The sequence below is a fragment of the Hyaena hyaena genome, unplaced genomic scaffold, assembly GCF_003009895.1.
Source record: "Hyaena hyaena isolate Hyena2069 unplaced genomic scaffold, ASM300989v1 scaffold_103, whole genome shotgun sequence".
In the NCBI taxonomy this organism is placed as follows: domain Eukaryota; kingdom Metazoa; phylum Chordata; class Mammalia; order Carnivora; family Hyaenidae; genus Hyaena; species Hyaena hyaena.
The window spans coordinates 2619986-2640900 of record NW_024080735.1 but is presented as its reverse complement, the minus strand read 5'-3'; the positions used below and the strand labels follow the sequence as shown (position 1 = coordinate 2640900).

The 20915-nt window shown below is 51.4% G+C and overlaps 1 protein-coding gene across 1 annotated transcript in view; it reads left to right on the top strand.

Annotated features, from left to right (window-relative positions):
* ACBD3 (acyl-CoA binding domain containing 3) overlaps window positions 1-20324 on the top strand; it is a 32812-nt gene extending 12488 nt beyond the window's left edge. The window contains exons 2-8 of the mRNA XM_039235806.1: window positions 3601-3742; window positions 4401-4541; window positions 6754-6912; window positions 8565-8739; window positions 11764-11950; window positions 14483-14767; window positions 18184-20324. Coding sequence (XP_039091737.1) covers window positions 3601-3742; window positions 4401-4541; window positions 6754-6912; window positions 8565-8739; window positions 11764-11950; window positions 14483-14767; window positions 18184-18395 — 1301 coding nt within the window. The 3' untranslated portion in view covers window positions 18396-20324. The remainder of the gene's footprint in view (window positions 1-3600; window positions 3743-4400; window positions 4542-6753; window positions 6913-8564; window positions 8740-11763; window positions 11951-14482; window positions 14768-18183) is intronic.
* The last annotated feature ends 591 nt before the right edge of the window (window positions 20325-20915 follow it).

The window sequence follows — 20915 nt, the reverse complement described above, 5'->3', positions numbered from 1 at the left end:
CATCAAGGTTTGTTCTCTGTAGTTAATGGTAGTTATAGCTTTCCTGTTAAGCGTCTTTAACGACTGTAGAACCAAAAGTGGTGAAAATTATTCTCCTCTGTCTTGGAAAACTAAATAAATCTTAATTTGAGAGCAGAGCACCACGTGGGTGCCCTGCTGGGTTATTTGCACATCCTCCTGGGTGTTGGCTCTTCCTCAGGGGAGAATAATAGATCTGTTTACCTTGTCCCAAAGGCTGAAAGAGAAGTTGCCTGGATTTTTACAAATGTTTGTTAAAAAAGAAAAAAGCATCCATGTATGTGATATGAAAATACATTATGCATATTGAAGAAAATTTGGGAAAATAAAAGACGAATAAAGAAAAAATCTGTAAGCCAATCTTTCAGAAGGATGACATTTCTATGTGTTTCCTTTTGTTTGTTTGTTTTGGTGAGATTTTTTTAAGTGATCTCTACAACCAGCCTGGGGCTCAAACTCACAAACCAGAGATCGAGAGCCCTTTGCTTCTCCACTTGAGCCAGGCAGGTGTAAAAAGGGCGGGTGTTAAAACAACGTTCAGAAATCCCGAAACTCACCCTGCCTGTGGATGAGTCACTTTTCAGGGAAGGAGGTTAGCCTAACAACTTGCTAAGTAATTATTGCAGTTTCCTTGTTTACTTATCCTCTCCCTCCTTTCCCGGCTCCTAATTTGCCCTGCTGAGTCTTTGAAATAAAGGAGTAAACTCATTACCTGGTAAGAAATGGACCCTCCCTCCACTGGAATAACTGAGTAGTAGTCATAGGCTAGAAAAAACGGTTTTGATATCTCCTAGACTGTTAGTTTCAAATCCTCTCCCTGTAGCAAGTGAGAGAGAGAGTGTGTGTGTATATGTGTGTTTGAAAATTACTATATTACATGACTAATCGGAAAAGTGTTTGGCTTTCTAGTGGATAAAGTTTCCATCTGATTTTATCTTTATTTACATTTATTTGGTCAAAGCAACCACTTCTGTAGAATTCAGGCTCCCTGCTGTTCTCAGGCTCACTGCACCTTGAGTCACCAGCACATCATTTCTTCTTATAAGGCTCAAAATGGTATAGTTAGATTAGTTCCTTTTTGGTTTTAAAAAACAAACCTTCTATTTATTTAGAGAGAGAGAGAGAGAGAGAGAGAGAGAACGCTCACAAGTCAGGGAGGGGCAGAGAGAATCCCAAGCAGGCTCTGCACTGTCAGCAAAGAGCCTGATGCAGGGCTTGAACCCATGAATCCTGAGATCATGACCGGAGCTGAAACCAAGTCAGATACTTAACCAGCTGAGCTTCCCAGGCGCCCTGAAATAGCATTCTGAGAGATTTTTAGGTGGGAATTGTTAGTTGGTGAATATGTAACTCCGATAATCTGGTTCAGAAAGCGTTAGAGGAAGTTACTCCTTGGTACTGATTGTCTAGCGATACTGTTTCCTCAGCAGCAAAGACAGGTGGCAGCCCGCGGGCTACTGGAGTGGTTTTGATTTTTATTAAATAAATGAGATTGGTGTCGCAGTTTTGTCTTCTCTTAATATTTATTTTTTCCAAGTATTGCAGGAGTTTGTTCTTGCTGAAAAAAAATTTGGGTACATACAAGTATCTAGAAGAGGGAAACTCCTCTTAACAGTTAAGAGCTTATTCTTCCGCACATTTTCCTTTGATTTGAAAGAATCAGAGATTGCAAGTAAGGCTTCAGTTCTCTGAGGCTCCGGTAGTTTCCTTTAATGTGACTTCTGAAGTTTTTATTATTTTTAAAAATTTTTTTATTTGCACTTACAGTCGCGTAAACGCACCTGTAGGATGTGTGTGGGTGTGTTCACATGCTGTATTGTGTCGATTCTAAGATTTTTTCCCCCACGTTTTTCAAAAGTTAGTTTACTTTTGAGAGAGAGAGAGAGAGAGAGAGAGAGAACGCATACATGGGAGGAGCAGGGAGAGAAAGAGGAGGAGACACAGAATTCCAAGCAGGCTGTGTACTGTCAGTGCAGGGTTTGACGTGGGACTCGAACTCCACTTGTGAAATCATGACCTGAGCTGAGATTCTGAGTCCTATGTTCCATGGGGCCACACAGCCGCCCCGTTTTTATTTTCTTTTTAAGACTCACGATTACCTTACATACTATTGAGAAAGAAAAACTACTTATTTTATCTATAAAATGTCAGATTGTAAAACCAAATCTGATTTCAGAGATGTTCAAGTGTGTGGTCGCGAGCGGGGGGTGCTTAGAATCAGTGAAATGCAGCGTGCACCCTGCCTGCCTGTCGCTTTCTGCCACTTGCTTTTTACACTCACTGTTTCCTGTAGTTGCTTCATAGATGCCGCAGTCCGAGTAGATTACGTTATTTAGCTGTTTCTTTCTTGCGGAACTTTAGGTTGTTTAGGAGGGCAGGAAAACCGCGGCGGTGGATATCCCTGCAGCTCCTCTGTCTGTGTATTCCGGTCAGTATCAAGGGGAGAGAACAAGAATTGCAAGTACTGGACCGTAGGGGGCGCACCTTTATGATTTTGAAATCTGTTGCTAAGTTGTCTTCCCAAATAACTGGGACAGCGTGGACTTAACAGCATTTGTGTGTGAGCGTGGGTCCCTCTGTCCCGTTCTTACCAACTCTTGATGTCACTTAACTTTTTTTGGCCATATGATGGCAGGAATTTTGGTTATGGTTTGGTATTTCCATTCGATTTCCATTTCCTTGACTAGTTGATTAAATATGTTGGGATGCTTATTGGCCACTTCTACTTTTTTTCCTCCTGAGGTTCCTGTTCATAACCTTTAACCCACATTCTTCTCTCATCAGTGATTTGATTTTGGTGACTACTACATATGTGGATAAAATTTGTAGGCAATTTATACTACTTTCGACTTTTTTTTAATTTTTAAAAATTTTCTCTAAGTCTATTTAGAGAGAGTGGGAAAGAGAGAGAGCCTGCAGGGTGAGGGGGAGAAGCAGAGAGTGAATCCCAAAGAGGCTCCCCAGGGTGGAGCCTGGTGAGGGGCTGGAACTCCTGAACTATGAGATCATGACCTGAGCCAAAACGAAGAGTTGGACGCTTAACCGACTGAGCCACCCGGGCTCCCCAAGTGTCTGACTCTTGATTTTGGCTCAGGTCATGATCCTGGGTTGTGGGATCAAGCCCTGCATTGGACTCTACACTGAGCGTGGAACCTGCATGGGGTTCTCTCTCCCTCTCTTTCTCTCTCCCTCCCCTGCCCCTCTCCCCTGCTTCCGTGCTCTCTCTCTCTGAAATAAAATAAAATTAAATAACCATAAAAATGATTGTTGCACACGTTTTAATGTGTGTAAATGATGTAAGTGGTACAGTTTGTATGCGCGTGCCTGTCGGCTTGACAGGTTGGCTTCTTCTGTAGAAGTTTTAACATAAATATTGGTGCTTGGCTTCACTAAACAAAACACAAAACTCCACATAAAGGGTGTCTGCTTTTAAAATTTAGTATTTGAAATAAAACTCACTGTAAGGTTCATATCTATCACAGGTAGTTTGTGACATACCTTAGAGAGCGAGACGTCGGCATTGGATACCAAAAGTTCTTTTTTTGCCAATTCTCATTGTTTTCACATTTCTTTCTCTTCCAGAAAAAGATGGCAAAGCCTTTCATCCAACTTATGAAGAAAAACTGAAGCTGGTGGCACTGCATAAGCAGGTTCTTATGGGCCCATATAATCCAGACACTTGTCCTGAGGTTGGATTCTTTGATGTGTTGGGGAATGACAGGAGGTAACGGTGTTTTGTTGTATACCGAACTTAGCGAGAGTTATGTAGAGAAGAGTAGAAAGGGGGTCGGTTAAGATGTAAACAGTGGGCTCCTTAGCACAGAGTGAGACTCAAACCGGCATTTCTGCTCGCAGCTTCTGGGGGTCTTCCCGCGTGTGTCTGCTTTTGGCTTGGAGGGGTTTATGGATAAATCACGCGGAAGAAGTTTACTCCTCTGATTATGAACACGAGACAAGTCAGCTTGACTCCTATCTCCCCAAATAACATGAGAAGCGGCCACGTACGATATTCAGGAGCCGATGTCCTTACTGGGACACGCCCAGAGTCGTGGCAGAAAAAGAATGCGCTGGGAAGTGTGTTCAGTGACAAGTAAAACAAGGTGACAGGAGGAACGTAAAGCTTCGAGACCCCTTTGCTAGCGGGGAAAGGCCCCTTTGCCGGCGGTCAGACCGCGGCTGCGGTAGTGAGCTTGGGTCGCGCGTGGCGTGGCTCATGCTCTGAATCGCACTTTCTGGTTGAAACTGGAGGACTCGAGCCTTGTGCTCCATAGTAGGGTCGCTGTCCGTTTTAGTTGTGGTTGCGAATTGCTCATGTGTAGGTGTACGTGAAGTCACGTTGCCGCTCTGCGGAGAAGGGCTGACCCGTCTCGTCCTCCCTCCAGGAGAGAATGGGCAGCCCTGGGAAACACGACCAAAGAGGACGCCATGGTGGAGTTTGTGAAGCTCCTCAACAGGTGTTGCCGTCTCTTTGCCACGTATGTCGCTTCCCACAAGATCGAGAAGGAGGAGCAAGAAAAGAAAAGGTGACGTTGGAGGGCGCAGCCTGCTCCCTCCCTGTGGCCCTGGCCCGACGCTTCTGCGGCGCGGCGTGTGTGCCCCATCAGGTGCCCGCCCAGGGCAGTGGTGGAACCTCGCTGGTGTGAGCAGTGTTCGTGCTGTGGGTGTGGGGGGCAGGGGCTGCTGTCCAGACGCCCCGCCTCTCTGGCGTGCCCCTCGTCCCGCGTGCCCCTTGTCCTGGGCACGCCCAGGTTCTGAGTGAGCTCCACCATACCCTCAGCCACCCTCCCCACCCTGTGCCCCTTGTCTGACTCGCCCTTCGCTGCCTTTTCCCTCAAGCTTCTAGAACATTCTGCTCCGTGGCGTGGCTGTCACCTGTGCTACTTGGTAGGCCTTATAAGACCTCCATGTCGGCTCTGGCTCCCAGACAGCCTGTCAGGCTTTTCCAGAGGTTGGAGGGGGCGCTGCCGAGTCTGCTGTCAGGTTTGTGGGGTTTTCCGTTGTGGCTGTGAGGACAGCACTGCTGTGAACACGCTTATCTGGAGCTTATACTTCCAGTAACTTGGATTATCTAAAATTCCTGGGTCACGAAGATGACACATAAAACCGATTTTTCCTCGGGTTATACTCGCTTTACAAACAGTTGGTTCTCTGGTTTTCTGCCTTCACGTGAATGGAAATAACAGAAGGGAAACCAGAAAACTAGACACAAGCACTGGCAAAGAATAGCTGACGGGGCCGCTAGACGTGAAGGTGATCGTCTCCGTCACAGCATGCGGACATAGACCGCGCTTGTGTCTGTGGTTACAGCTGCCGGGGCGTCAGGAGACCGCCCGAGGCACAGTGTTCCCGTGTAAGGTGCTAGGAGGTAGTTTAATACGTTCTTGGAAGGTACTTATCCAAAGGAAGATGGTTTTTATCCAAAGGACAGGTTTTGATTTTTTTAAAAAACGTTCATTCATTTATTGATTTTTAAATGTTTGCTTGTTTTTGAGACCAGGCACACAAGCCAGGGAGGGACAGAGAGAAGGTGACGGAGGGTCCCAAGCGGGCCCTGCACTGACGGCAGTGAGCCCGATGCGGGGCCCCAGCTCATGAACCGCGAGATCATGACCTGAGCTGAAGTCGGATGCTCAACCAGGCACCCCTTGTTTTAATTTTAAGTAGGGCCGTGCCCAGCATAGGCCTTGAACTCACAACCTCAAAATGAAGAGTCACATGCTCTACTGGCTAAGCCAGCGGGTATCAGAAAACTTTAAAATTTTTTAAATTCAGAATTTTTAAAATCCAGATCTGTGCTATATAACTGTTTTCTGTTAGTGAGCTCTGGGGCACAGATAAAACCCTCTCTCCCGCTTTGCTTTTTTGTTTTTGTTTTTTTAATGAGCTTTATCTTTTTTTTTTTTTAATGTTTTTTATTTATTTCTAGGAGAGAGAGAGAGAGAGACAGCGTGAGCAGGGGAGGGTCAGAGAGAGAGGGAGTCACAGACTGAAACAGGCTCCACCCTCTGAGCTGGCAGTCAGCACAGAGCCCGACGCGGGGCTCGAACCCACGAACCGTGAGATCATGACCTAAGTGGAAGTCGGACGCTTAACCGACTAAGCCACCCAGGCGCCCCTCTCCCGCTTTGCTTTTGATGCTCTCTCTCCGTACACAGTAAGGGACATGGTTAAGGTGTATCTTTGCAGACTCTCTCCTATGCATTTGCCTGCCCTTCGTGTTACATGAGCGTATCAGACATCAGTACGGAGTTGGAGTTTTATGGCTCTGTGGTGTTTGAGGGGTGTCGTGCATTTCTGGCCTGGTGTCAAGAGCATATTCTTTTGAGCACTGTGCCGGGCTGGGAGATAGGCTGCCCTTGCCCTTGCCGAGCGCATCCTCAGCGGCAGGGCAGGCAGATGGTTGCATGTACTGCGCAGACCCAGCGACGGCCAGGGCGGATGGCGTGATGCTGTGAGCGCAGTTCGGGAAGCCTTCGGCCTGTGGGCATGCAGCGTGTCTTCCCGACGGACACCTTTCTGCCTGTGCAGCAGCCGGTGTCCCTTCCATGGCCCCGTGTGTGGTGACGTGGACTCCGGAGGGGAGAGGTCTCCCGGCAGAGTGCGTGCTGTCTCGGTGTGAGAACAGCATGCCGTCTTGCTCCCAGGGTAGAGCCCGTGCTCCCGGGGAAAGACCTCTTGGGCCGTTCTGAAACGGGCTCCTCGCGCGGCACTCACGGTGTCCGTCCTCCCTCGTAGGAAGGAGGAGGAGGAGCGCAGGCGGCGTGAGGAAGAAGAGCGAGAGCGAGTGCAGAGGGAGGAGGAGAAGCGCAGGAGAGAGGAGGAGGAGCGGCTACGGCGGGAGGAGGAGGAGCGGCGGCGGCTGGAGGAGGAGCGGCTGCGGCTGGAGCAGCAGAAGTAAGCAGGGCCGCCCTCTCCCCTGTGTGCCCCACGCGTGTGTCCGGGCGGCTGTCCTGGGGTGGACCTGAGGGCTCCGCGTGCTCGGGCGGCTGCCGGGCCGGCCGGAGTCCGAGGGCCCGACGACGCAGACCCAGCACAGAGAACCTGCCGGTGCAGCCTGTGGCAGGTGCTGTTCCCAGTATGGGATTTGGGACCAGCAGCCATTTCCTGTGCGGGGTGGTGAGTGCAGCCATCTCCCCAGGGACCGGCTCTGGAGGAGGGAGTTCCGGGTACAGTCAGGAAGGGGTTAACACCGCAACGTGGGGGAAGGTCTGCAGAGACTTTGAGGCCCCACCGTCTCAGAAAGGTGTCAGGTGGGGCACCTGTGGGCCTCAGTTAGTTAAGCATCTGATTTCAGCTCAGGTCATGATCTCATGGCTTGTGAGTTCGAGCCCCATATCTGGCTCTCTGCTGTCAGCACAGAGCCCGCTTGGGATCTTCTGTCTCCCTTCTTCTCTCTCTCTCCTTCTCTCTCTCTCTGCCCCTACCCCATTCTTTCTCTCTCTCAAAAATATACAAACATTTAAAAGATTTTTAAAAAAAGAAAAGAAAGGTGTCAGGCTAGCCCCAGAGCCACCCAGGGCCTCGTTCTGTTCCGTTGGAGAGAGACCAGGAATACGCCCTCTGGGGGCGGCCTGGCGCGGGGCATTGTGGGATTCCGCTTCGTTTTATTTGTCATCCGTCGAGGTCTTTGTTGAGTTGGTCACGTAACCAAGTCAGCACGCGGAGCCTGTCTGGAGGAACGCGACAGGCGTTTACAGGAGCACGTGTGCCCGGATACGGTTTTCCGTGTTCTTCAAGGCAGCCTTCAAGTTTTTTCTTTTAATGTTTAAGAGAGAGAGAGAGAGGACAGAGTGCAAGTGGCGGAGGGGTAGAGAGAGAGGGAGACACAGAATCCGAAGCTGTGCTGACAGCTCAGAGCCTGAGGCAGGAGTGGAACCCACATGCCCCGAGCCAAAGTCAGCCACTTAATGACTGAGTCTCCGGGCGCCCCAAGACACTTTAAATTAAATGCTGAAGACCCTCAGGTGTTCCTTCCCACTGACCAGGGCCCCTGGTGGCCTCTTCCAGCCACTCTCCTGCCCCTCCTGCTGCTCCTCTGTGCAGGTGGAGGAGCCGCGGCCCGCAGTTCAATGTCTCGCCTCTGCCCTGGAGGACAGTCCCCCTCTGACAACGTCCCGGTCAGAGAGGACTGCCCGGACTTGAACCCTGGTCCTGGCCGCTCCGGCAACGTGATCTCGGCCCAGTTCCCGGTCGCTGCACCCCACCGCTCAGCCTTGGGTGCGGGGCGGCCCTGCGCGGGCGTGCTGGGGCCGAAGGGCACGCAGTGGGGGCGCAGCGTCGGTCGTCACGGTGGCGACACGAGGCCGATCCGCCTGCCCCCATCCCCGTCCGTCCCAGATTCTCTTCAAAGCCTCCGTGAAAAACTCGAGGCCAAGTTTACGTGCCGAAACCTTTCCTCCGGGCCCGGGGTCATGCCGGTGGGCCCGCGTCACCCGCTCTGTCACTTTGGAGAGCGGCAGGCGGTCGGAACGAGGAGCTAGGACGCTTCGTTGCGCCGCGAGCGGCCACCCCCGGTCCGACCGGCGCGTGTTCTCTGCGTTCCGCAGGCAGCAGATCATGGCGGCGCTGAACTCGCAGACGGCCGTGCAGTTCCAGCAGTACGCGGCGCAGCAGTACCCGGGCAGCTCGGAGCAGCAGCAGCGCCTGGTCCGCCAGCTGCAGGAGCAGCACTACCAGCAGTACATGCAGCAGCTGTACCAGGTGCAGCTCGCCCAGCAGCAGGTGCGCCGCCCGGCCTCGACGCAGGCGCTGACGCCGCAGCGACAGGAGGAGGGAGCAGGGCCTGCCGCGCCCGCTGTTGTGTCGTCACGGGGTGTCTGGGGGTCGCGTGGGCCCGGAGGCTTCCTGGCGAGTCCGCCCTGGACGCTGAGGGGTGGCATTGGGGGGGGTGGTGCTTGTCCCTGGATGTCCTGCAGTGGGGGGGAAGGGGTGTCACAGATTCGGACCACGTCCGGCGGGGGGACTGTCCCCTGAGGCCGTCGGTTGGTCTCGCAGAGCCAGGCCGGCCGCGGGCGACGGTCCTCCTCCATCCCTGCCCCACGCAGGGGTGGGTGCCTGCGGGGAAAGGGCGTGGGGTGAGGCCTGGCTCTGCCGTCGCCGTGTTCCGCATCAGACTGGTCACCTGCGGTCTGATTTCCCGCCCTTCCTCCCCGTCAGCAGGAAGCAGATAAAAGTCCCGGTGCCTGTCCTGGTCCCCACAGTGTCAGAGGCCTGTGTGAAAGGGTCCCGTACATACGGCAGAGACCCGATTTGACACTCCCGGTTCACGCCCGGCAGAGGCGTGCCTGCCCCGCGGAGGGGGCCCAGCCGGTTCCGCTCCGTTGTTTTCTCTCGGAAAGTGCCGACTGCCGCTCCTCGAGCCTGCGTGAGGGGAACGTGGGACGTGATCGGTGTTCCGTGTCGCTTTGCCAGCCTCTTTGAAAGTTCTTTGAAAACTCACATCCTCATTTAAGATCCCCTTCCCCGGAGTCCTCGGCGTTACCGGGAGCGGGAAAGCGCGGCAGGGGCTGGTCGTCGTGAGGGGACGAGAGCGGCGTCCCGCTAGTTTATTCAGACAACAGGCGGGCATTCCGAGGGGTTTCCGCTCTGTCCTCCGGAGCCTGCCTCTGCTTTCGCACGCCCCCCCCGCCCCTGCTTCCCCGACGGGCCGCGGGGTGGGTTTTCAGCGGGGTGGCTCGCACGCCAGTCCTCTCAGAGGCCGCTGTCATTTACATAAGAGATCCGAGTCACGTAGGGCAAGCCAGGACCCTTGGAAAGAGAAGCAGAGAGAGCTGGAATCCGGAGTTTGCACTGCGGTGCCGCACCTGTGTGGGGTCCTCGGAACGGAGGAGGAGACGGGTTAGGGTCGGCTCGGGGTCCTCAGCCCTCACAGAGTGTAATTTCTTTATAAAGACTGAGCTCAGGCTTGTTCCTGCAGAAGTGTAGTTACGTGGGCCATGGTTCGGTGCCTTCCTGCGCTTAAACTTCCCCAAGTGCAGGTGAGCAAGAACGTAAAGCAAGTCACAAGCTGTCCCGTAGGACCGGTGCGCCCTGCGGGAGGGTGTCAAGCGTGGCCTCCTGCAGACCGAGGCCCGCTGATTGTCAGCACAAGTGTTTTGTTTTTTTTCCCCTTGCTTGTCATTCAGTGACTATTCTGAGTTTGCCCACTTGGTTTAGTTGTCTGCACCTTTTCTGGAAGCTGGTACTCTATCTAGGATACTGATGTGGGAAGACTGAGATTCTAAGCCTCGGAAGAAGGTCTTTTGAGTCTTCCATGTATCGCTAGGCTGCGTTAGCACCAATAGGAAGTGTTGCTGTTCTTTGAAGTCGTAGGTTTGTAGATGATACGTGAAGCATGTGCACAGGTATGCTAAAATGTGTCACGAGCCTAAACCATGTGGTTATAAAGGCCTTTTCCCCCTGTGTTTTCTGTTTCTTTCTTTTCTATTTCCCTAAGCATGCTCATTTATGACTTCTTGTTTTAGTTTGAAGGTATTCAAATGCCCAGGTGCTCGCTAACAGTACAACGGATAGTTTTGTATTTTCACAGTGGAACTCTCTAGCAGTGCACACAAAATACCATTACTTGTGACTCTGTGGATGAACTTTACAAAAATAATGTTTAGTGAAAGAAGCCAGACACAAAAAAGAGTATTGATTATCCGCTTCCATTTGTGTAATGTTGGCACACAGGCAAAGCAGATGTGCAGTGTTCTAAGTGAGAATAGTCGTTACCCTTGCACTGGGAGGGGGAGGGTCTGGAAAGGAGCTTCTGGGAGGCAGATAATGTCTCGATCTGGTGTTGGTTCCAGGGATATGTTTGTTTCAGGAAAAACGGTCAAGCTGTACATTCGTGTACACAAATTTGTACACTTTTCTACATGTATGTTCACCTTCAGGTTGCCCAGAGGTTGCCGAAGTAGTAATTAGGTGTATCTAGTAAGATCTGTCCATCTTGATAGGAGAGTGGAATGGCCCCCAAATTATTGTCTTTTGTGTTGAAGATGTTTTTACTCTTCATTTTGACTCAGGACGTCTTGATTCTGTTTTTACGAATGCACGTATTTTATTCATAATTGTGTGAACAGTGACAAATTTTCATTGAGGAAGTATTTTGATCTCAAACTCCATTTATAAGCCTCTTTAATTCTTAGGTTGTTGGTTTTTATAACATGGTTAACTGTTTTCCATTGTGCTGTGAGGTTTTCTTATGGTGAAGGTTTAATTCATTGGATGCTTTGTTCATTTTAGAATAATTATCTGTATTTGATTTGTCGCCTCCTTTGGGGGCCTGTATCAGATTTTACTAGTGATAGTTTCTGCCTTTGCACATTTTCTTCTGTGATCATTTATTTCTACCAAGTTTAATTTTCCTGATTTAGCTTCTGTGTTTCTGAATCTGATCGAGATTTTCTTCTGTCCATTTTAAGAACAAATGTTACTGGGTTCAGTCTTTGCCTTTAATTGTATTTGGGGTTGATGATTTCTACCTATTTTTTTCCTGGTCAGTTTTTCTAACGATCCTCAGGCCACAAATATGTGACTCTTGTTACAGGTTTTTGCCCATTTTTTGATCATTTTTAGCTCTCACTCTGATATCGTACTGGTAATCTTCATCACAGGGAGGGTAAGACGGATGAAGCGTATTAGTAGTTTCTTGGAGGAGAGCACTTTGGTAGGACACCAGTGCGGGGCTGGAACGTGTGCCGGGATGCACGTGCTCTGCGTTGGCCTGTCAGCGGATCTTCGCTCTCTCCCTACCTGCAGGCGGCGCTCCAGAAGCAGCAGGAAGTAGCAGTTGGGGGGGCTGCTTTGCCTGCATCATCGAAGGTGAACGCAGCTGTGCCGGGTGATAGGACGTCAGTTAACGGACAGGCCAAAACCCACACGGACAACTCTGAGAAAGACCTCGAACCCGAAGCCGCAGAAGAAGCCGTGGAGAATGGACCAAAAGGTATGGTTTGGCCCCTGTGTTGCTCTGTCCAGAGGATGTAATTCCAAGATTTCACGAAAGGCGAGTTGGGGGTCCGGCTAACTAGCATTGAAGAGTAATTAACCTGCTTGTGAGAGTCGGTTGCTTTTTGACCCTTTTAAGTCAGAGTCTGGTGCTTCTGGTGACCCTTAGAACAGCATGGAAGAGCAGGTTGCCTGGGGTTGTGTGTTAGCTATCCGCTGTTGTGTAACAAATTGGACCCAAGTTTGGCAGCGGACGGGTAACAAACGGTCATCGTCTCACATGGCAGGTGAGGGGTTGGGGGGGTTCAGGAGCCGAGGTGCAGCTTAGCTGAGCGGTGGTGGTTCGGGTCCCAGGGGTCAGGATGCTGCCGGGAGGCCCTGCGTCCACAGCGGCTCCTTCACGCGGCTGGCCGGCCGACGCTGGCTCCTGGCCCTGAGAACCCTCCCCTTCGGGCCGAGCGCCCTCTGCGCCGGGGCTGGCTTCCTCCCGGGCGTGGGGTCCAGAGGGACGCAGTGGAGATACAGTGTCTCTTATGTTCTGAGTTTGAAAGTAACACGTCTGCCTCCACCGTATTCTGTTGGTCCCAAGTACCGGCTCTGGGACCCTGCGGGTGGTGACCCCCAGGTGCTGGGGCCCCAGAGGTGAGGCTCATAGCGTGGGGTGCGTCCTGAGGCCGCCTCCCACGTTACAAGGTGGTTTGAGACATAAGTACTGGAAGGTAACTTTGCGTTTTCAAAGGTCTAGCTTCTTACAGGCAGCTCATTCTTTCGTTCAACAACCGACTGAAGAGGTTCTGAGTGCTGGGGGCACGGCGTGAGGCCGAGTAAGACCCGCGGTGGGTGCCGTAGCTGCCGTGAGCGCTTGGGGGGGGGGGCACCTCGTAGGTTGAGAGCATGTGGGTGGGGACTGTGACCTGGTCGCAGAGATGAGCAGAGGCTTCCTGGGGAGGAGACAACTGAGCTGGGAGAGCCCAAGCCCGAGTAGGAGTCCGCTCAGGAGGGAAGAGAAGAGCGTGTCGGGGACAGTGGTCAGGTTGGTGGTGTGGTTCACGAGAAAGTCCATTTTAGACTTGTCTGTTTAGAGTAAGTAACAGAAAACAGCTTTGGAAAAGCCCTTGAAATCCTGTGGTTTAACTCCTCTTCCCTGGTTTTCTTTATAAGTTTATCGGGGTGTTTTTTTTTGTTTGTTTGTTTGTTTTTTAATAATCTCTACATCCAACGTGGGGCTCGAACTCCCAGCCCCAAGATCAAGTGTAGGCTGCTCTACCAACTGAGCCAGTCAGCGCCCAAGTTTGTCAGTGTTTTGAAATGAATCTCTGGTCAAAGGCTCTGGGACCACGTCTGGGAACCTGCCGAGTACTCTGGTGCACATAACGCTGCTCGGCGCTGTACGAGCTTTTCCGTTTCTTTGAGCCCCTTTAGAATTGCCCCTAGAACTTGACCTCAGAGCTCAAGACTTTCTTTTCTTTTCTTTTGACGGAGTGACTGAAGTCAAAGCCCAGTTTTCTTTGTCCAGATCCAAAAGTGAATTTATTCCTAAGTGCAGGTCTCCTTTTTCTTTTCTTTTCTTAAAAATTTATTTAGAGAGAAAGGGACAGCGACAGAGCACATGAGCAGGGGAGGGGCAGAGAGCGAGAATCCCAAGCCCAACATAGGGCTCAAACCCAGGAACCGTAAGATCATGATCTGAGCTGAAAAGCTGGACACTTAACTGACTGAGCCTCCCAGGTGCCCCCAGATCTCCTTTCTTTATTAGAATGTGCCCCTGGGTCCAGCTACAAGTTTTCCATGGTCAGTCTTCAATCCCCATATGTAATCAGTGTTGGGAAAAAATCTTTTTTTTTTAGATTTTTTATTCTTTATTTCTGAGATAGAGAGAGACAACGTGAGCATGGGAGGGTCAGAGAGAGAGGGGAAACACAGAATCTGAAACAGGCTCCAGTCTCTGAGCTGGCTGTCAGCACAGAGCCCGACGCGGGGCTCGAACCCACGAACCGCGAGATCATGACCTGAGCCGAAGTCAGACGCTCAACCGACTGAGCCACGCAGGTGCCCCAAAAATCTTTTTTTTTTTAAATGTTTTTATTTTTGAGAATGAGAGAGAGCATGAGTGGGGAGTGGCACAGAGAGAGACACACACAGAATCCAAAGCAGGCTCCAGGCGCTGAGCTGTCAGCACCTGACCCAGAGTTCAAACTCCTGGACCGTGAGATCATGACCTGGACGGAAGTTGGATGCCCAACTGACTGTGTCCCTCAGGCGCCCCCAGACAAACCACTGCTAAGATTGTGGATTGCATGTATTATTTGAAGTGGTGTGGTGTCCCCCTCTGAGCATCGGGGGACAGTGGCAGACGTAGCCGGTCGGGGGGGAGATGACCACGTGAAGCCTGGATGCTCCCAAGTCCTCGGTCCCAAGGTACCAGGTGGCACTTGAAGCCTGTCCAGGGCCGGATGGGGGTCCTGTGCGAGTTGCTGCCCGCAGGTGACGGCCCGTCCGCTTCAGCGTGTGTAATTCCTGTTGCCTTTAGAATCTCTTCCAGTAATAGCAGCTCCGTCCATGTGGACACGACCCCAGATCAAAGACTTTAAGGAGAAGATCCGGCAGGACGCAGACTCCGTGATTACAGTGGGCCGAGGAGAAGTGGTCACCGTGCGAGTCCCCACCCACGAAGAGGGATCGTATCTCTTTTGGGAATTTGCGACAGACAATTATGACATTGGATTTGGGGTGTACTTTGAATGGACAGACTCTCCAAACACTGCTGTCAGCGTGCACGTCAGCGAGTCCAGTGATGATGACGAGGAGGAGGAAGGTAGAGCCGCCGGGCCCCATTGAGGGTGCTGCGGGGAGGAGGGGGTGGCAAAACTGGCACGGTGCCCGTGTCCCCCTGCTCCATGCTTCCCGGTTAACCCTTGGGGACAGGGACTCATCCCTTCGTTAGTGTGACCTTAGCCGTGAAGGCTAAGGGGCAGGCCAGCCTCCCGGAAGGGACTGGGACCTGAACGTGACATTATTTAATGCTCCGCAGGTCCCCTGGCGGGGAGTTATTTTACTGCCTTCCAAGTAGCGTTTTACTTTGAGCATTTTGTGTCGAAAAGCCAAATGTGTAAGATCGTTCTGAAAAATGTTTAAAGAGTCAGCAAGAAATTCTGCCAACTCTGGAATTGACTTAAATTTACATTTCTGATAATTAGCTTTTCTGGTTTCACTCTAAGATTTTTTTTTTTTTAAAGTTTTTTTTTTTTTTCTAGGAGAGAGAGAGAGAGAGAGACAGCGTGAGCAGGGGAGGGTCAGAGAGAGAGGGAGACACAGACTCTGAAAATAGGCTCCAGGCTCTGAGCTGGCAGTCAGCACAGAGCCCGACACGGGGCTCAAACCCACGAACCGCGAGATCATGACCTAAGCGAAAGTCGGACGCTTAACCGACTAAGCCACCCAGGCGCCCCTAAGATGGTTTTTTAAAAGTAGATGCAGAAGCTCACACCAGAACGTCCTACCTAAAAAATTCCAGCTGTTCTTCCCCATTTCACAAGAACATAATTTTTTAATTTTCTCTAAGTAGACAAAACAGAATGTTTTCAAGAGCAGTGTACACTCCCTGTCTGGGAGATAGGTGAGAAGATACATGCCCACTAACTGAGAAGAAGGACTCGTTGATTTGTTTGTGGGGCAGTGAGAGCCCTGGGCTTGGGCACAGACTAGTAAGCGCTCAGTGGAGGGCGATATGGGAGGAACGCCCTGACTGTGACCGTGGACAGGCGCCTCCCTGTGCTTGCACCCGAGTCAGCCGACTTGTTGACACACTGTTTGTTCCTGCATAGGGTTGGCAGTGTTTCACGGAGATCACGCTGGGATAGATTAAAAGCGGTAGTTGTCGGAGGTCTGTGGAGGGGGGCTAAACGTTCGGCCAGCTTTTGAGGTGGGCATTTGGACCGTGTCGCCACGCAGGCCGCAGGCCAGGGCCTGTGGTCATGTACGGAAGTCCATGGCGGGCCCAGAGTCTGGAGGAGGAGTTTGGTCTTCCTGTGGCATCCTATTTTCCGTGGCCTTGTCTCGGAGGGCGGTAGCAAGAGAAAGCCTTGCCCGTCCACACTGCCGGCTGCGCCAGGGAGCCAGGGACGGGAGCCAGAAGAGGGCAAGCTGGGCAGGGCAGGGTGGGTGCCAGGCCCCCAGAGCAGTTGCAGGACCACGACCAGCCTTTCTGTTGTGTCCTGGGGACTCGGGGGAGTCAGGCTGTTTGCAGGAGCCTGGGCGGGGGCTTATGTGCAGACTGCCAGGGATCTGGAGAGCTTCGCGAGTGACAAGAGGCAGCCCTGGTTCAGCAGCAGCTGGAGGCCGTCGAGGTCTCCGGCCCTGGCTGCTGGTGCCTCTGCAGGCTTCCTGGCGCAAGCCCTCGGCCGAGTGTGGTTTGGGGCTCCTGGTGTTGGGAAGGGTGCTGGGAAACGGGGTGGGGGTGTGTCCGGTGCTTCTCTGGAGGTGGGAGCCAGGGCTTCCCTGATCTGTGCCCTAGTGTTTGCTGTCCCTCAGATGGACATGGCCTTCGTGTCCCTGCACTGCTCCCAGCCTGCGGTGGTTTCCACCTGCAGCTAATCCACTCATCCCTCTGTGTGCGCAGAGGCGGCAGCAAGGGTCTCAGGAGATGTTTGCCAAGAGTGACCTGTTCCCTTTTCGGAGATTAGCTCACAAGCCACGTTTGTCCGTCCTTACCAAGGCCCTGGCCCCGTGTCTCGTCCCTGTGCATTTGATGGGGGTCCTGTGAGCTTGGCTTAAGGGGCAAGGGCAGGCCAGCCTTCCCGTTCCTTGTCTGGGTTTTTCTCCACTCGGTCCTGAAAGCCAGAGCGGTTTGTTTTCTCTGAGTGTGGATGGTCACTCCTCTTGCTCAGACTCGTCACAGGCACGCTGGTTGCCAGGTCCCGAGTCTTTGCTTCACGGACGAAAGGTGCCCTGCTCATCTGTCCCAGCAACCTTCAGCTTTACAGATTTTGAACAAAATCGGGACCCTGGGTTAATGGACCAGTAACCCATTTCATGGGTATCCTCATAGGCAAGAGTTTGCACTCTGAAGGGCTCTGCATTTCCTGTTTGCAAACGAAGTACATTTCAGTATTGCCGTGATAAAGCAAATCAGATTTGGGTCTATTTGATCAGACTGTCATTTGCTCTTCTTTTTTTTAAATTTTAGAACAGTTTTAGGTTTATAGAGAAAAGTTGCAAAGACAGTACAAAGAGTTCCCATATGCCCCACACCCAGCTTCCTGTACAGTTAACATCGGGATTGTCCTGTGGTGCGTTCATCGTCCCGATAACCCATGTGAATCCATTACCACTAGCCGGGGTCCGTGACGTATGCAGCTTTCCCTCGTTTCTGTCTCATGTCCCAGGGCCCCGTCGGGACACCACATTGCAGCCTATTTCCTCCAGTTCCTCGCGCTTGGAGGGTTTCCCGGGCGTGCCCGGTTTAAGTTGCTGACAACAGCGGCCACGGGCAGCCCTCGTGGGGTTCACTGCCGTTGCAGGACTTGCCGGGCCCAGTTAGGGACCTGCGCGTTCCTCGGACCTGCTTTCCCAACGTTGTCCATGTTCAATACGTGAAACAGATTTTAAGCTGCTTCAGCGTTGTTCTGGCTCGTCCTTGTTTCCTAACCTCCTGTCATTACAGTTCAGACACTGTCCCCTGGGGCAAACCTGGAATCAGAGCTCGTGTTTTTTTGCCACTGGGGCCATCCCTGGATTACACGGGTCTGTGGTGACAGTAATGGATTTTCAGAGCATCTCTCGGTGCCTTCCTCTACTGTGGTTTCCTCATTTTACTTTTTACATCTAGGGCAGACAGAAAATACTAGTTCTCACAAGTTCGGTGTCCCCTTCCTAAAATAGGATTTTCACATTGTTGAAGAAGAGAAGGAGAGCTTCACGACAGCGAGATGCCACCTGCCTGGAGGAGGTGGCTAAAGGGGTGCGGACAGGGAGGACTGGGGCTCCGAAGTGGGAGCGGTTGGCAGAATCCGGCGGGAGGGATTGCAACCCCAGATCGCGGTCGCTCAGGTAGAGGCATGAACCTGCAACGAAGGAAGGCGGAAATGAACCTGAGTGTGCTTGCACCCACGGCAGCGGTAGACTGCTCCAGAGAGTTCCTGACCGGTTTCTCACAGAGAGGGTGGGGTTTCGGTGCTGGTGCACACAGGGCTTTCCTGGACCCGACACTGATGTGCCTCCTTCTTCCCCCAGAGAACGTCAGTAGCGAAGAGAAAGCCAAAAAGAACGCCGCCAAGCCTCTGCTGGACGAGATCGTGCCTGTGTACCGGCGGGACTGTCACGAGGAGGTGTACGCCGGCAGCCACCAGTACCCAGGGAGGGGCGTCTACCTCCTCAAGTTCGACAACTCCTACTCTTTGTGGAGGTCAAAGTCAGTCTACTACAGAGTCTATTATACCAGATAAAGACGTGGCCGAGGCTGGCGTGCAGGGTTGGGCAGGAGACGGCATTTAGTTCTGAGTTTCTTTTGACTTTTGTGGAGCGTTGCGGTCAGTGTTTCCCCTTTTGATTTTGGTCTGATGGCTCATGAACTCTCGTTGGGACTCAGGGGGTCCTTGAGACTCTTTAGCATTAATCCTCTGGGCTTAGAGGGAGTCCCTGGGCCCGTCCGGCCCTCGGGTGCTGCCTGGCAGAGTCGCTGGCGGATGCGGAAGTTATGGGAGCTGCGTGTTAAATCTTTAAGGTCTCCGAAATAAAACCTCCCCACGTTGACCCCATCTGGCTGCCGGTGAGTCCATTGCTGCCTCCTTCGTGTGGTTACGGGAGCCCGTAGTCACGGTGACCTCCGATTGGAAGTCCTTGTGTTCCCAGTCTGCCCGAGGTGCAGCTGACTTCGACGAAGGTCATCGTTTTGAGATGAAGGTCATCGTTTTGAAAACGTACAAACTCCAGACCTCACAGGTTATAGTAGAAAAGTTGCCTCAGTTCGATTTTGTTCTGAACGACCCAGATTGTTTTTGCTTTGAGTACAGCTGTCTAGGTCAGAGCCCTGTTACAGAGAACTACTTCCCCAGATAATCTTAAGAACATTCCAGGCTGATTGGTAATTGAACTCTCACAACACCTAGAACAGCTCGGCGGTCCATGTGGTTAGCAAGCCTCTGCAAGCTCGGGCTCCTTTCTCTTCCTCCGGGACCCCCCTGCCAGTGCCACGGCCAAGTTAATTCACTCTGCCTCGATTTGGCTTTATAGAGTATCTCCAATTGAACCTGTTTTCCACACAAGCATACAGTTAGGGGGTTTTGTCAACTCAAATTGGCACCTGCTGAACTAAAATCTATAAAATTGCTTCAGTATAATTGAGCGTGTGGGGAATCCCTTTCCACTACATGGAAATCACTGCCAGAGACAGCCCATTGTCTTCTCCTGTGTTCGTGCTTAGGCATGGACCCTTTGCAGGTCTGGTTTGCACTTGTTCACTGGAGAGAATTGGAAAAGCAGATGCCCGAGCTGAGATCGTTGCACAGCTTTAATCTGCATTATGTCTTTATAGATGGGAAGAGGCACGTCTTTGTTTTCCTTACTGAGAACAGATACGGCCTCAAATTTGTAGGAGCGATTGAGTAGCATAGAGAGAGTCCTGTTTTCAGAAGGGAGCGTGGTATCCATAGAACGTGGCAAAGACAGCAATACGAAAACAGTACTGGATGTTGTTACTGAAAGACTTAGAATTTTAAAACTTCAAGTCCTAAATCACTTCTTGCAGGAGGGTCCCCATCGATTCAGCTGCTTCCTGTACAGTTCACAGCACCGAGGGCCCGGTCGTTGTCTGTGCATTTCTTTCTGGTTTTTAATACCTGGTTTTGTACGTACCTAACTCTCTCCTCTTTTGGTTATTCAGGAACTGGATCGTTTTCTCCTCTGAGTAGAGCGTAATTTGTGTTCTTTAATTTGGATTCACTAGTCGCAGCCCGGAGGCGTCCACGCTGTTCTGTTGCGAACACGTTCAGGCTGCCCATCCGCACTCATGTATATACGGTAGCGGAGCCGTGGGGTTAGGCCCTTCTTGGCTTTTTTTTTTTAATGGAAAATACTGTATTTAAAATGTAAAATAAACTTTTAAAAAGCAGGCACTAATATATATTTCTTCCAGCCTTTTGATTACAGTTTTGTTCTTGCATATGTTAAGGTGACTTACCTTCTGCAAAAACATCGTTCTCGGGAACCGCAGGGACCACCTCACATAGCAGTGGCTCCTGTCGTGCGCTCGCGTCAGAGCAGTTTGGGTTTTAAACTTTTCTATTGCCTCTGGCTGTTGATTAGTACAGTACACGTGCGATTTCAAAAAGATCTTGAAAATAATATATTTAATCAATTAAAATGTTTCTCTGTAATCTGTTGGTGTTTCGTTGATACAGTTACTCTTGAAAATTGTTAGTGTATTGCTTCATTTTAGAAGGACTAGAAGACGGGGGCACCTGGGTGGCTCAATTTGTTAAGGGTCCGACTTCGGCTTGGGTCATGATCTCACAGCTCGTGGGTTCGAGCCCCGTGTCGGGCTCTGTGCTGACAGCTGGCTCAGAGCCTGGAGCGTGTTTCAGATTCTGTGTCTCCCTCTCTCTGACCCTCCCCTGCTCACGCTGTCTCTCTCTCTCTCTCTCAGAAATAAACATTTAAGAAGTTAAAAAAAAAAAAAGACTAGAAGAAATGTCCTAGATGATCTTTTTTGTTTTAAAAAGTTAAACACCTACAACAGACTGTTTCCAACTGATTATTGAGTGTTTGCCGTGAATCACCGCGGTGAGTGAAAATAGATTTTGAACCTTCCAGACTTCCTGATGATGTATAAAGTCGTTTCCCCCACATAAGCACGTGCGTGGCATGGTCCTTGATGGACGTCGCTGGGACCACCGGCTTCCCAGTAGCTCCTGAGGTGTGGGCCCATGAAGCATCCATCCAGGGTGTGTCCCCATCCGTACAATGTG